Genomic DNA, 16522 nt, shown 5'->3' on the forward strand with positions numbered 1-16522 from the left:
ACTTCTTAACATTTCAGTCCAACTACCAAGTGTCCCAGGCAGACTTCTTAACATTTCAGTCCAACTACCAAGTGTCCCAGGCAGACTTCTTAACATTTCAGTCCAACTACCAAGTGGCCCAGGCAGACTTCTTAACATTTCAGTCCAACTACCACATCTTTTTTTCCCAGGTTCCCTTTCCTCGGATTCCAGGTCAGACGTGAACCACTGTCCTTCCCTTGTTTGACACTGAGCTAAAGTCTTAGAGGGATTGTTGATGCCACAAGTTCATTGTTTCTCCAGTTCAAATAATGATTTCAATCCATTTTGAATGATGAGTTAAGAGGATTCTCCATTTTGCATGATGACAGAGACGGTTAGGGGGTATACTGTCTGTATCTTTCAGAGGTGCTAGGGAGGGAGGCCATGTATACATAGGATATGTACATTATGTTGGAGTGTCCCTAGTGTAACATCTAGTGACCTCGACAAGAGGTTGGGACCTCACGGCGTAATGGCTGAGGTGTTGGACTGATGCTGACAGATGCAGGGTTGTGGGTTTGAGTCGTGTTCAGACTACCCCCCCTAATCTTTTCACTACAGTGGGACTATATGGAGGGTTAGGACCCTGGTCAGGCAGACAGGAGACGAGAGAGGAGGATACTGAGAGGGTGAGGTATAGAACCCACCAGTGGTCCTCTCTTCACTCTCTCTCTCTCTCTTCTCTTCTCTTCCTCTCCCTCTCCCTCTCCCTCTCTTCTGTGCGTCTTCTATCATCTCACTTTCTGTCTTCATTGTGACCTTCCTTCCTTCCCTCCTTCCCTCCCTCCCTCCTTCCTTCCTTCCTTCTCTCTACATGACACTACATTTTCCCTTCAGTCTCTCAGCTCTGGACTGTTTTCCGGACCGTTTGCCGTCGATGTTGAGACTCATGTTTCTCTTCTTGTCCAGGTTGAGCAGCTCCTGGAACAGCTCGGTCACGTTGTGGTTGGTCTTAGCTGATGTCTCCATGAACGCACACTTCCACGTGGTCGCCTTGAAGACCACACAGTAGGATTATTAATGGCATTCATTTTATTATTGTTATTAACAGGAGAAAGTAGAACGGGAATTCGCTTTACAGCAATCGGCCCAACAATACCAGACCTGGGTAAAATATACATATCAACTACTTTGAGTTGGGATTTACTTAACTTGGGGTTTGCACTTTTGGCACTATTCCAAACTGAATCGATATTTTAAAGTATTTGACATTATGTAGGTCTACTGAACCCAGGTCAGATTTATTCTTTTTTTTACATTTCAGATGTCAATGTTACAGACCTGTGCCTCTCCATCTTTAGTCTCCACCTCTCTCTGGGTCTCATCACTCTTGTTGCCCACCAACATGATGGGGATGGCCTCTATGTTTCCCTTTATGGCTATCACCTGGAGGACAGAAGGAGAGATTACAACACACAGTCACACACACACACACAGTCACACAGTCACACACACCTGTTGGTAGATAGGCTTGAGTTCCTCCAGTGACTGTTTGCTGGTTACAGAGTAGACCAGTATGAAGGCATGTCCTTTAGATATGGACAGCCTCTGCATGGCAGGGAACTGGTGACTGCCTGTTGTATCAGTTATCTGGAGCGTACACACACTCTTATCACAGCTGATCACCTGTAGACACACACAAACATACACACATAATTAGTATCATTAGGATATTACATGATCATTCACTGAAAAACATTGCTTATACTCAATGCTCTTTTGATCACTAAGTTGTATCATTTGACTTGGTGCATCAGATCAGTGGATAAATTAGTCCTCTGGACACACCATATATGGTCATTATGTCTATGCATCAGATAAAGCAGTTGGCCTACTGCCCATCCCTGATTACCTGTCAATGCATCGTTTTGTCTGAAACGGCACCCTATTCTCTGAAGTGCACTATGTTCAGGCCATGGTCAAAGTAGTGGACTAAACAGGGATTAGGGTGCCATTCCAGACGCTGCCTCTGTCTTCCTTCTTCTCCACCACCTTCTCTCCCTGTCTCACCTGTCGATAGGTGTCCTCCACAGTGGGAATATAGGTGTCCCTGTCTCACCTGTCGATAGGTGTCCTCCACAGTGGGAATATAGGTGTCCCTGAAGGTGCCTTTAACGAAGCGTAGGACCAGGGAGCTCTTCCCCACTCCCCCCGCTCCAAACACCACCACTCTGTAGTCATTACTCTGCTCAGGCATGCTGCCCCCTACTGCCTGGACACAGTATTAAACACACACACAGAGAAGAGAGAACATGTGAATTGCAGTACTGACCCCAGGTGGAGACAGCCACATGTACTGACCCCAGGTGGAGACAGCCACATGTACTGACCCCAGGTGGAGACAGCCACATGTACTGACCCCAGGTGGAGACAGCCACATGTACTGACCCCAGGTGGAGACAGCCACCTTTTAACTACCGTTAACTTACCACAACTTATCTTTCTGTATCTGAACATATTCCTCAAATACTATTCTGCATTCTTGGCAGTGTGTGTGTGTGTCTGTGTGTATTATTGAAGAGCTCTGGGGCTAAACACTGGTTATAAGGACCTCTAACACCAAATGACAACACTGGAATTACAATCCCACTTCAAACTAGAACACCACTACTATGTGCAGACATACTAATATTCATGGACCAATGTGGGAATTTCAGTCTAAAGGTCCACACACACACACACACACACACACACACACACACACACACACACACACACACACACACACACACACACACACACACACACACACACACACACACACACACACACACACACACACACACACACACACACTCTTCTGTCCTTGACACTAGGGCACAGAGATTGATGACACTCTTACCAAATGGGACTGTCTCACTCTGACCATCTTTCTTTCCTCCCCTTCTCTGATGAATAGAGATGGAAGGATAGAGTGCTTTAATGAATGGTGTAAATACATCTGGACCAACCTGGACCAGCCCAGCCAACTCTACATTAGGAGATCACTTTGGCACAGACAAAGACTCCTCTACTCAGCATTTGTCCTTCTCTCTCTCTCCTCATCTCATCTTCTCCCGTGTGTGTGTGTGTGTGTGTGTGTGTGTCTGACAGTCTCAGTGGGTAGCTGCCTGAGAGACTGACGGTCTGTCGCACACGCACCTGTCAGCTTTTCGTGTATGTGCAAATGTGTGTGTCGCCCCTATGAATGAATGCAGTTCCACACACACTCTTGGCTGACTTCTGCTGGCAGGTCTTATCACAGCTAGCAGAGGTGTGTGTGTCTGCAGCCAGGGGAAATACATACTGATACTCTGTGTACAGGCGTCTTCGATTCTATACCACACACACACACACACACACACACACACACACACACACACACACACACACACACACACACACACACACACACACACACACACACACACACACACACACACACACACACACACACACACACGTATAGAATGGAACCAAACTCTGACTGTGTTTCTCCTGTTCACATCTACTCACACACTGCTTCAATGCTTCATCTGTTCTCTCTGTGGGTGTGCATGCATGCGCGCGTCCGTGCATGGGTGTGATGGAGAGTGATGCAAACAGAGGAAATAAGCAGTAAAATCTTGGTGTCCCGCATATCTATTTCACATTAGAAAGCTTTGTTTGTAGAACATTTAAAACCACTTCTTAACCTGTCTTCATCCCAGTTCAACAATCCCTTCATTCCACCACTCCAACAGATTTCGCCGACATTAAGATGAGCTTAGTGTGCGTTTGTATGTATATAAGTGTGTTCATGCATGTGTGTGTGTTTTGCACCACAGGGGTCTAGGCTTAGCAGCTAATCATTGAGCTTAACCTCTCTGTTCTTCTGGTCTGTCTGCATTGATCCAATTCCCAGGTCTTAACTTAGCAGCACGCCTCCTTCACATACAAACAAACACAGTGTAGGATAGTAAACTACGCTGATCCTGACATCCACAATCCATGCTCCTGCTGGTCAGTATCTGGGGGACATGCAGGAGAGAAGCAGACAGATAACAGGAGAAAAGCAGACAGACAGCGAGCAGATGAGGTACAGACAGACAGCGAGCAGATGAGGTACAGACAGACAGCGAGCAGGAGAGGAGTGTACAGACAGACAGCGAGCAGGAGAGGAGTGGACAGACAGACAGCGAGCAGGAGAGGAGTGGACAGACAGCCAGCGAGCAGGAGAGGAACAGAGACAACACTTCAACCAGTGTGCGCCGAGGTGCAGCCAAAAATCACAAAAACATCAAAGGAAATAGGTGCCACTCATAAAAACGTGTTTATTATACTTTCAGGACACTCACGAGCCATTCTTAGAAAGGACATCAGTAATTCAGACCCTTGCTGGTGTAACAGTATAACTTTAGACCGTCCCCTCGCCCCGACCTCGGGCGCGAACCAGGGACCCTCTGCACACATCAACAACAGTCACCCACGAAGCGTCGTTACCCATCGCTCCACAAAATCCACGGCCCTTGCAGGGCATGGGGAAACCCTACTTCAAGTCTCAGAGCAAGTGACGTAACCGATTGAAACGCTATTAGCGCATACCCGCTAGCCATTTCACATCCGTTACACTCACCCCCCCCTCCCTTTTCCGCAGCAACCAGTGATCCGGGTCACGGCATCAATGTAACAGTATAACTTTAGACCGTCCCCTCGCCCCGACCTGAACCAGGGACCCTCTGCACACATCAACAACAGTCACCCACGAAGCGTCGTTACCCATCCTCCACAAAAGCCGCGGCCCTTGCAGAGCAAGGGGAAACCCTACTTCAAGTCTCAGAGCAAGTGACGTAACCGATTGAAACGCTATTAGCGCGTACCCGCTAACTAGCTAGCCATTTCACATCCGTTACACTGGTCACCATATCCCCATGCTAGAAAGGACAGTAGTAAGGACACTTACTAACCCTGATGTGTCCACTCATCATAGCTCAGTCCACAAACTGTTATGACGCAACCATAACGTGTGCATGGAAGACGACACACACATTTCCTCCAACACCCACCTACACACAGGCAGCCATGGTCCAATCTCTCTTTACTACCATCTGCTACACTACAAAGCGTAATCACTGGAATTACTGTCATCCCTCCCCCTCTCCTCCTCCTACTATGAACCCACACAAACATAAGGACCGGGGAACAAAAAAAAAACGCACACACACACAGCAAGGATAGTCATGGAAGAAAGCCTGCCATAAACAGCACATATAACGTTAATCGGGCAAGCATACAATGCCCAGATGTACCGCCTGAAAATATGGAGGGATTAAAAATGGTTTAGCATAGGCCTCCTGTTAGTCAGAGACTATGCGTCACGTTGCCATCATGTTGGTGGAATGTAGCCTGTATGTAATAATGTATGTCCATGGCGGGCTTCTAGCAGGGTATGCTATAGGCAAAGTAAGAGTTAAAAACGACCTCGTTTGTTGTCAGCCTGTTGTCACAGGCTAACCTACTCTGCCCCTTTCATTCATAAAATTCCACAGGAAAAAGAAACGCCATCTCGCTTTGGTGGCGGTGGCATAATTTCAAAGGCGCCTCACATCCTCCAAATCCTCAAAACGAAACATGTTAGATCCCTGCATAGAATATCATCCTCTCTCCCTCTCGCGCATTCCTGACGATAATTCACACGGTTTATGGCGCAGTAACAGCAACATACATGTACAGATGAATTTTAACATATGGATGAACGGTTTGTAATTTAAAAAAACTGCTGCCCCATATTTACCAAGGCAAGAATCGCGTGCGTAACCGTCCAAGAGAGGCAACGCCACACAATATCAACATTCTCTAACCGACATAGCCTAACGGATTTTTCAAAATATTGATCTGGTTGTGGTTAAGTGCTACATACCTGAATTTGATGTGTAGTCCCGTTTTAGTGGCTGTCTTCGGACAACACGTTTGTAAGGCAAAACGCTGAGTTTTAAAGCATTGTATACTATTCATGTAGAGCTCTCATGTCGTCCGCGAATTCACAGCCCGTGCTCTCTATCTCTCTTGTTGTTGAAGCTATATTTATCGCTTTCTCTACTTGATATTCCCATGCACTACAGTTCTAGTGCCACGATGTCTTCCCTCCCTCTATCGGTATGTCTCCATCTATACCAGTCTCCATCGATCCCCTTATGGTTTGCGGATCATCGCGTCATCACACAACACTCACACACACACAGAAACGCACAAATAGGCCTAACGTTTTAGCGACTGAAAACGCAGGACCGGGCACGGTTTCGTGATTTACCGAGTTTTTATTTCAGCATATCAAGTGAAGCCATACTTTAGTCAGACTGTCAAATTAACAGCAAAATATGTTTTGGCAGTAAACTGTAGAAAATGACCCTTCTGGCTGCATCCCACTGTCCCTCCATAGCCGCAGGAAGTAGGGGTGCTGAAGATGCTCCCCACTTATTTATAGCCTATAGCTTATATTTTGCAGTTAAACAAAAAGTGTTGCTTAGCCTACTGCATGATCAGTCCCAACCAAAAGGCCTATTGCTTTTTTATTTGCTAAAGGCACTGTTTCAAATTAAAGTCAGATGTGGGTACAGTTAGTAAAGGCTTTCATGGGCCAGCTAGAGGTGGATGTTTAAACCACAGCCCATTCAACTGTGTTACCTGATTCTGCTGCGGGGCCAACTGTTTGGGTAGAGTCCAGTCATCCACAGCCATACACAAAGTTCAGTAAACTAAAATGTAGATCCTAGGGCACCATCTTGGCATAAAACATTTCAAGAATCACATTCTGAGTGGACATTGGCATGGAGTGTGTGGTGTTTGCAGCACCCCAGGACCAGGTCACTAGGACTGGAGCCCTGTACATTTGTCTGTATCCTTGCTTCCCTAACTTTCTGCCTCTCTCACCATCCCCTACTTAGGCAGCCACCAGCCTGTGAGCCCAACATCTACCTGGCCCAGGATCCAACCACCAGACCCCTCCGCTCCAATGTCCTACCCTGCGATTACTCCACCAATCCTCCTAGCTGTCACTCCTGCCCTACTGAACTCCCTAATGTTTTACTGCTGTCTTAACCCCATGTATTTCCCTGTAGCCCACTCTGTCTTGCCCCTTCATGTTTTTGGGTCAATGTACACTTTGTATGTCTGCAGTTTCTGTTTTTGATTTATTTGCAGTTTGTTTTATTTGTATATTATAATTTGTTTGTAAAGCGTATTAAGACATGTTTAAATGCACTTTAAATAAATACTGATTTGATCTGCATCTCTCCAGGACCAGGGCTGGAACTAAAGCCTGTACTGCCTGTAAAGAGTGTTTGTCTCCCTCTGTCAGTGAGTTAGAGTACTGCAAGGCCTACACACCACAGTCCCCCAGGGAAACTCAAGACCACACACATATGCGTGGACAGCAAAGGCAGTCTTCAGAGTAAAGGAACAGCTGGTGAGAAAAGCCTCAGGGAGGAAGGGAGAGAGAGACAGTAGGGGATGAGCTAGACATGCAATGCTCTGCTATCACCCCCACAGTCTGGCCTCTATGGTTTGATTAAAGGAAGTGCATTTATAGACTTTTGTCAGGTTCCCACATTACTACACAAAACGCACAGAGAAAACACACCACTCACTCCCTGGGACAGTGAGCATGTGTGGCCATTATCAGTCTCTCTCTGTCCGTCTTAGTGCAGGGCTATTCCACTCCAGCCTTCATATATGCAGTACTGCTGGTTTTCCTTTCTCTCTGGTAGTTAAATTGATTGATAATTGAATTACCAGATTCCTCTGACAGGGAGTATTCCATAAAGTAGGATCAATGAGTTAGATAACTTTCCTAAATAGTCTGAAATAAATTCATATTTCAGAATTCCTAAAGAACTGAGAAAGGCATGGTGTAACAGACTCCAGTTGTGGAAAAGTGTGAACAACGGAGTATTGACGGTACATTACTCAAGTTCCAGTTTGATTTATTAAAGATGACGAGAATAGAGACCGTACTAAACAAATACTTCCCAGTTCAGTTGACATACATAAATAATCATTTTGTTCAGACAGGGTGATGGAGTAAAAATCTTTGGCACAGATCTGCAGACATGCTACTGTATGCACTAATTACAAGAGACTGAAATAACATGGCTACCTTGTAGGAAATGACCCAGCTCAGAATGGCTCTATCCCAAACATACCCCGAGACACCTCCATTAGCCCCTACCCCCTGGTACCGTGTTTCCCAATCCATTATTATGGGGCCATTTTTGTTCTAGCCCAGCACTAACCCACCTGATTTAACAAGCTAATTTATCACAGAGTCTGACTTATTGAATCTGGTGTGTTAGTGCTGGGGTAGGTCAAAGGGGGAATAGGCTAAGGGTGGATTTGTGAGTCCACTGATTCACAGACATCTACAGCACATGGGTTTCTTGACAGTAGGCTACAGATTACATTAAGACATTCGCATTGTTTAGAGGTCAGCTGGATTGTGTGGTGGCTACCCTAAGCTTCTGGTTGCATTCCAACCGGTCTTTAAAAACAGTCCCGCTGCGCCAATGATCAGATGCTACAACGCCTGGATTACGGGAAACTCATCATATAACATTGATACATGCGACTGATAAAAGACCGACTAGAAAGCAGAAAATACCTTAGAGTGAAAAAACAAACCACTCCCTTTTCTGTGTGCTGCAGGGTGGTCACCGGCCACTGATCACGTGACAGGGTCCATTATCATCCTTCATGGGACATCACACACTCTGTTGTGTGATTATGTGTGTTTATTGGAGTCGAGGCGTCTTCGAGGCTTGTGGTCATACATCGGTCTGTCACTGGTTCTTGTCATGCTTGAGGGCCTGGTTGACAGCTGGAGAAAAACATGACAATAAAAACATGAGTTATTAGTTTGACTGACACAGATCTGGTGACCGTGTGTGTATAGCTAGATTTACATTGCGGAGATGCGGGATAACTGAGTATCGTACTTTACATGTGAATTAGAGTTCCGAGCAGTCCGACTGCTTCAGATGCCTGTTCTGAAGCAGTCAGATTCTCCCGGATCATTTTTTAGCCCGACGTGCGATCACTTTACATTTGAACACACCATGGGTGACAATTACTCTACCGGTATAATTTGCGTCGGCCGTGTTGGGGAAGAACTGAGGTGCCGGGAGCTGGGCCTGTTGTTTCCGCATCTCCACAATAGACATCTAACTTGTGGGTCTGTGTCTCACCTTCTTTAGTGACAGTATCAGCAATGTTCTTGGCCTTATCACTCAGATTGTTGACGACACTGTCCAGGGTGGCCTGGTGTCTGAGGAACACTGGACGGACCACACGGGAGTAGAGAATAGCAGAACCGTTCCATGTCACTGGAGCCATACACCACACCAGGAACAAACACTATGGGAGAGAGGGATTGAGAGAGAGAGCAGGAGATTCTATGATGTTTTGGTCTCCTGTATATTGAATGTCACACACACACACACCTTGCCAGCATAGTAGAAGGGGAACCAGGAGAGGAAGATGTCAGAGAAAGCCTCAGCGATACTGAAGAATCCGTAGACCACCCAGTAGGTCAACCACTGAGTGTCATCGTCTTTCTTCTTACTCTCTATGGCCTTGATTCTGATTGGACAACAGGACAAGTGATGAATAGAAATAAATAATTAACATACATCATGTTTAACCCTTCACCTGGAGCATTTGATGTGAGCATGACGACACCACTTTTCAGATATGTTTTGAGGTGCTACTTACGAGAGGTACGCTGGGTAGACAAAGCCAATCAGGTTACAGAGGAGAGAGGCTCCGTAGCCAAACAACAGATACAGACTGATCAGAGAGACCACACCTATAGACAGAGATTCATACCAGATACTGTCAATCTGGAAACATTTCAAAGCATCTTCATATCATGATACATCATCTCTCTGTGTGTGTGTGTGTGTGTGTTAGAGCAGGATGTTGGATGAATAAACAGGACAAGGCTTCGTGTGAAACTCAGTTCAAAACACTGACATTCACAAATTCAATGTTGATGTACATAAGACATCTAGTGTAACCATGTGGAATATGAACCATGGAACAGGAGTGAGATTCCACAGATACTGGTCCGCTCTAAACTAAACCAACAAACTAGCAACTACATTAACCTACAGCCGTGAACTTCACCATCTGTCAAATGTGTGAAGGGTTAATTTACCCTTCACACATTTCAGTCAACATATGTACAATGGATTCCCATGTGTAAAAAAAAAAAAAAAAAAAAAGGCTCAATCTGAGTTTTAGAGCTGGACAGAGATGGAGAGAAGCAGCTGCTGCCTGCTATTGTAACCCTAGCTAGCAGGTAATCAGCTTTTGTTTGGTTTAGCTCCTGTTTGCATAGGGAAATAATTTAGACATATGGCACCAGGCTTTTCCTCTGCAGGTTATAGTCCAATACACCAATCAATACACCTCATGATCTTCAAGACTGATGACTAGTTTCAGTTATGGCAGAAGGCTATATATGGTCACAAAACTATGATTTGGAAAAGCAACACTGGGCACATCAAAATTATTCTCAAATGTGTCAATGGTGTTTTGGTAAAATTCCTGATTTGGAGTGCATCAAGTGTTGGTCATCCACAAACATGCAGGCACTCCCCACATATGGCCCGGGACGCTACAGACTTAATCAAAAATCCATTCCCCCATAACAGACAAAACAGAACAGAGACTGTTTGAATACCTTGCTATAAGAGTCCTTCATTGCCATGTTGCTTGAAGTAGCCAAGTCACAGAGTAAAGAGGGTTACATAGGCAGACCTGTCAACCTTGGGAATTTCCCTGAGCCCTAGTTTGGACATGACAATAGTCCTAGGCACCATTAATATAGTGACTAACCAGTGCCTTCCCCTTCCTCCACCCAACAGCTTAGAATGGCCAGTGGACACCATGTCTGAATGCTCGGTGATGTGATCAGAGTCCCTCCACAGGCAGCGGTAGAGCAGACAGAGTCCCTCCACAGGCAGCGGTAGAGCAGACAGAGTCCCTCCACAGGCAGCGGTAGAGCAGACAGAGTCCCTCCACAGGCAGCGGTAGAGCAGACAGAGTCCCTCTCTGATGTTGATGGAAGACTAATAGGCTGGGGTTCCTTCTCCAGAAGAAGAGCTAAGCTACACAGTATAGCCTACAGGCAACTTCTCCTCCCGGTACTGAACACACATTGGCCGCAGAGAATTTCACACCAGATGTTAAAGTACTTCACTTCATACTTGACCAGACCAAGGCGCGCACACACACACACCTCTGAGCTATATTGTCTTATATACTCTCTTTATTGCATATTAGGTACAGTTAGTTCAGTAGTCAACAGAAATTTCATCTCAGTCCAATGTAAAATTATGTTGTTGCTCTCAGGACATGTCCATAAACATCAGCACTGGCTATTGTGCGTGTCAATAATACCTGAAAAAGGACAATATTACGACAGCAACAGAACTAGCCTGGTCCAATGTCAACAATGAGTGAATGAGTAGGCATTATGGCACAACTCAACTGAAGGAGCACAACTCAACTGAAGACAGCAGGTCACCTTAAAAATGTGCCATCTCAACATAGCAGTTGGTATTTCTGTAGGAGGTATAAATACACCCCTTGGCTAGGGACCAGCTGCTAGCTAGACATTGGAAGCAGCTAAAACGACATCTAACAGTGGATTAACTGCAATCTAGGCCATCTCCGACCTTTGCCACGTTAAAACAATATTTGGTCTGGTGACACCGTTTGTTTTCTATGGTTTGTTTGTGTTAGGCCTAACTGGGCTAGACTGCGTTACTGTTTATCAGCTGCAACTGTTGCTGGTAGGCTAGTTAGTTAATGTGACATGTCAGCAAAATAACTGTCATATGTTCCCGACCTTGCCAAACCAGCCAACGTTGCATAACGAGAAAGTAACCACAAGTGGCTAGACTAGAGGGTGAAGTTACAATGTTTCAACATTGACATAGAGCAGCATTACAACCAAGCAACTGGCAAAGTCCTACATTGCAAGTGGATTTAATATTAACTATTACCTGAAGCGATATATTTCTTCTGTATCCCAGTTTTCTCCTCCATCGTAGCTAGGAGATCTGTCACAAAGTTATTTTCATTCAACAAAGCCTCATAGCGGTTATGAAGTTGGGCAAACATTGTTGTAGTGGCGCCGTGTTGAACTTGTTGATTTTTGGATGCGTAGCCTACACAAACACAAATCCAATCAAAATGTTACGGTCAATAAACAAGCGAAAAACGTTAAAGTATTTCATATGTTTAAAGTTTAACACACCGAATTATCCGTGCGCGCCTACAAGCTGTTGGGCATATGGTTCCAGGCAAAGCAAACGAGCGAGAGGGAGGACTTTAATTAAGGTACAACCAATCAGAAAACGATTTTGTTGCTACCTAGTTGAAGCAACAGGTGATGAAAGTCAATTTTTATTGCCTGCAGTAAAGTTCAGTTAACCATTATGCTACAGTACTAATATCTGGTGAGTGGTGGCGTTTATACGTTTCTGTCATTGTTAGTGCCATGTGTTTTGGTCTACCATGCTACGTGACCTAGATTTTAACATTTATTTTAAGCCTGTTCCATAAATTAGAATTAGTCCAAAAATGAAAGCAATTGTTTGAGGATGGTGCTGGACCATATCGCATAAAAATAAATCTCGATGAAACATCTTTAAAGAAAGGTTAAAATCCAGGTCATGTGACATGATTGTCCAAAACACAGGGCCCTAGTCCTTGCACATCTATCTAGTTATTTATGCCAAGAAGCAGTAAAAGAGCTTGCAGGCCCTGTCTGTAATTCTACCAACAGCTGACGCTGAACCTGCCACTACTTGACAAATAATTATTCTCTGTCTGAACTGAACTTCAGCATGACGCCATTTTAGCACAAGAGGGCGCCATCAACCTGCAAATATGAGAATCAAATAAAATCAAACTTTATTTGTCACATGCGCCAACTACAACATGGTAGACTTAACCGTGAAATGCTTACTTACAAGCCCTTAAGCCTTAACAGTGCAGTTCAATAAAAGTTAAGAAAATATTTACCAAGTATACTAAAATTAAAAGTAATAATAAAAAAGTAACGCAGTAAGAGTAACAATAATGAGGTGATATACAAGGGGCACCGGTACAGAGTCAGTGTGCAGGGGTACAGGTTAGTTGAGGTCATTTGTACATGTAGGTGGGGGTGAAGTGACTATGCATAGATAATAAACAGCGAGTAGCAGCAGTGTACAAAAGGGAGGGGGGGGGGGGTCAATGTAAATGGTCATCACTATACAGTAGTTAGTAAGGCTCCAGTTAGGCTAGGCATCACTACTCATTTGTGCAGTCTGTTGGATCCTGGCTATTAACATTTGAGGAATGGTATACCAGCGGGAGGTTCATCCTAAAATGAAATACAATTTGGGCTCAGCTTGACACAACACTTTGGATGTAATATAATATCTGACACATTTTTTTATTTGGTGGTGAACCTACCCTTTAATACATTATTTAGTTATCCTCCTATAGTTGACCCCTAGAATGGAATGACTCACAGCTAACAGCAAAATAACAGATATACAAGTTATCTCTCTGTCACCTCTCAATCTGTCTATCTCCTCTCTTTCACACTCAGCAGGTGTGCGTTTGCCCATAGCTGTTGAGCCTCACTGCATGCTGACACTAAGATTGCAGTGTTATCATCGTTGTGTCCAGTCAGTCTTCTTCGAGCCACAGATGATGAAGATGCTGATCATGCTGGGGTTCCTCCTGACTCCTGACAGCATCTCATTGTGGTCTACTGGAACACGATTCCAATGCCTTTATTTGGATTATTGTGACTACTCAAAGCGAATTATTCACTGTTTCCAGTTGAGTCATTTGCACAATGTGTCCTGAATGAAGATGATGAATCAAAGTCTTCTTTTCTGGGAGAGAGTGTGTCTATCAGTGCTGTTGCAAGTTCAACCGGTATTGATGATGACATGAGCTGGTACCTGCAGAAACCTGGACAGGCTCCTAAACTCCTCATCTATACAGTAAAAACCCTTCAGTCTGGAACACCATCTAGATTCAGTGGCAGTAGATCAGGTACTGAGTACACTCTTACAATCACTGATGTCCAAGCTGAAGATGCAGGAGATTACTATGGTATGGGTCATTTTGGCAGCCCAGAGCGTTTCACACAGTCATTTAGAGTCGTACAAAACCTCCCTCAGTCAGACTGTACAGAAACAACGGCAACCATGACTTTGATCACCATCTTCATCTGGACACTGAACTCTTACAATGGAAAAATGACATATTGTTGAGTACCTTTTGAAATGGCTCCCAATTAATAAATGTCCCTGCATACAATATTATGAAATATAAATGATCTGTTATTTTTACTCGTTGATTATTTTATATTTTTCCTCTTCAGGACCCTGAGGTCAAGTGACTGTGACTCAGCCTCCTGTAGTGACATTTTCTCCAGGAGACCCCGTCACTCTGACCTGTACAAGGAAACCTGAAGTGCACAAATGGGATGATGGAAATGAGGGTGCGTACTGGTATCAACAGAGACCTGGAGTAGCTCCCAAACTCCTGATAAAATACGCAAAGAAACTGCTAGATGGGATTCCTGCTAGATTCAGTGGCAGTGGGTCTGAGAGCGACTTCACTCTGACCATCAGTGGAGTCCAGGCTGAAGATGCAGCAGTTTACTACTGTCAGAGTTACCACTATCTCAACAGTATAAATATCTTCACACAGTGATTTAGAGCCGTACAAAAACCTCCTGCTCGAAATGACACACATCACTGGTCCACTGAACACAAACCTAATGGTCTTGTTATATGACATCACCAAGTATAACCACTTTACTAACTCAGAAATAATGGTTACAAACTAGTTTCATAACTCTTCCAACCTCCCATGTCTACAAATATCCTCCTTATCAGAAAGATGCAGGTGAAATAGTCCCATTGAGGATGAATAATCCATATCATGTCAACATATAATCATGTGTGAAGCAAAAAGGTTGGTGTGCCTCAATGCTTGGTTGACCAACCAGACACACACAGCTGGCCAACATTTCCGTGGAGCAGTTTTGGGTGTGTAAGTGCACGACTGTGTTTGACTGAGAGAGAGCCCTGTGAAACAGAAACTTAGATTTGCATGGCCCCTCTCACAGAATAGAGACGTCCCCAGATGTTCTCCCATCCTTAACACGACACCAGCGCTAGACCAGAGGAGGTCAAAGATCAAAGTCAGAGGTTAGATGTCAGTCACAGGTCATTTTATAGGTCACTGCACTAATCTTGTTTGGTGTGCACAGGAAGAGGTTGGACACAGGTCGTCAGCCAGACTGGTAAAGGTCGAAGATTAAAAAGTCAGAGGTCAGTTCCCCAGGGAAGAGAATCAGTTCCACCCCAACATGCCACCAGACTGCCTGTCACTTTATTGTAGTCAGCTTTTTGTTTTCTTGCCAAAGAAAAAGCATAATTTTCTAAGGTCAAATTTTACATACCTAGTGCCACCTAGAATGGCATGATAACTAGTGATCTACATCTGAAGATTTATCATGAATTCATCAGGAATCAACACTGAGCCAGTTTCATCATGAATCTATCAGGAATCAGCACTGAGCCAGATGTACGACCTTCATCCCAGTCTAGAATACTTCCAGGGTCACTGACAGGTCAGCCAGTGGCAAAGATCAACAGTTCCAAAGTCACATGCTCAGACACACATACACAACCTCCAAATGCCTCCCACAGTACCTGTCCTGTACCACACTGGGGCATCTCCCAGACCTAACCCTGAATAAACAAGACTGGACATCAGACAGAGGACAACATTCACCTCCAGGTGATATGTCTGACCTAGCAAGGTCATAGGTCAGATATGAAAGGTTGCACCGTGCCTCTATGCCAGTAAGTTTAGGGCATTACAGCACATTACCATTCCTCATATCACTGGAGTCTGAAGTGATGTATTTTCCCTGTATCCCGTAACTAGGAGATCTTTCACAACGTTATTTTCATTCAGAAAAGCCTCATAGTGGTTATGAAGATGGGCAAACATTGTTGTCGTGGCGCCATGCTGAACTTGTTGATTTTCAGCTGTATAGCCTACACAAACACAAATTAAACCAAAATGTTATTGTCAAGTAAACAAGCGATAAAACAAGCGTGAAACAAGCGTCACTACTGACCCAGGTTTGATCCCAGGCTGTGTCACAACCGACCGGGAGTCCCATAGGGCGGCGCACAATTGGCCAGTGTCTTCCAGTTTAGGGGAGGGTTTGGCCGGGGGGGCTTTACTTGGCTCCTCTCGCGCTCTAGTGACTCCTTGTGGCAGGATGGGCGCCTGCAGGCTGACTTCGTCGTCAGTTGAACGGTGTTTCCGCCAACACATTGGTTAACCTGGCTTGTGTTATGGAGTGTGGTTTGTAGGGTCATGTTTCGGAGGACGCATGACTCGAACTTCGCCTCTCCCGAGCCCATTGGGGAGTTGCAGCGATGAAACAAGA

The 16522-nt window shown here is 44.8% G+C and overlaps 2 protein-coding genes across 3 annotated transcripts; both read right to left on the reverse strand.

Moving 5' to 3' along the window:
* Window positions 1-831: 831 nt before the first annotated feature.
* LOC120051363 (GTP-binding protein Di-Ras1-like) lies at window positions 832-2218 on the reverse strand. Its single transcript, XM_038998195.1, has 4 exons — window positions 2081-2218; window positions 1477-1647; window positions 1303-1407; window positions 832-1014 (listed from the first exon to the last, which is right to left on the reverse strand). Exons 1-4 carry the CDS (start codon window positions 2216-2218, stop codon window positions 832-834), a joined length of 597 nt encoding a protein of 198 aa, XP_038854123.1.
* A 5726-nt stretch (window positions 2219-7944) lies between these two features.
* Window positions 7945-12424, reverse strand: LOC120051362 (receptor expression-enhancing protein 6-like). 2 transcript variants are annotated; one of them, XM_038998193.1, is made up of 6 exons: window positions 12299-12424; window positions 12045-12209; window positions 9745-9838; window positions 9474-9612; window positions 9219-9387; window positions 7945-8851 (listed from the first exon to the last, which is right to left on the reverse strand). In XM_038998193.1, the coding sequence occupies exons 2-6, from the start codon at window positions 12160-12162 to the stop codon at window positions 8814-8816; spliced, it is 558 nt and encodes a 185-aa protein (XP_038854121.1). In that variant the 5' UTR covers window positions 12163-12209; window positions 12299-12424; the 3' UTR covers window positions 7945-8813. The 2 variants fall into 2 exon arrangements, with proteins under 2 accessions (XP_038854121.1, XP_038854122.1); XM_038998194.1 differs by lacking the exon at window positions 12299-12424 and having other exon boundaries at window positions 12045-12292.
* Between the last annotated feature and the right edge of the window lie 4098 nt (window positions 12425-16522).

Source organism: Salvelinus namaycush, chromosome 7, assembly GCF_016432855.1.
Source record: "Salvelinus namaycush isolate Seneca chromosome 7, SaNama_1.0, whole genome shotgun sequence".
NCBI classification, from domain to species: domain Eukaryota; kingdom Metazoa; phylum Chordata; class Actinopteri; order Salmoniformes; family Salmonidae; genus Salvelinus; species Salvelinus namaycush.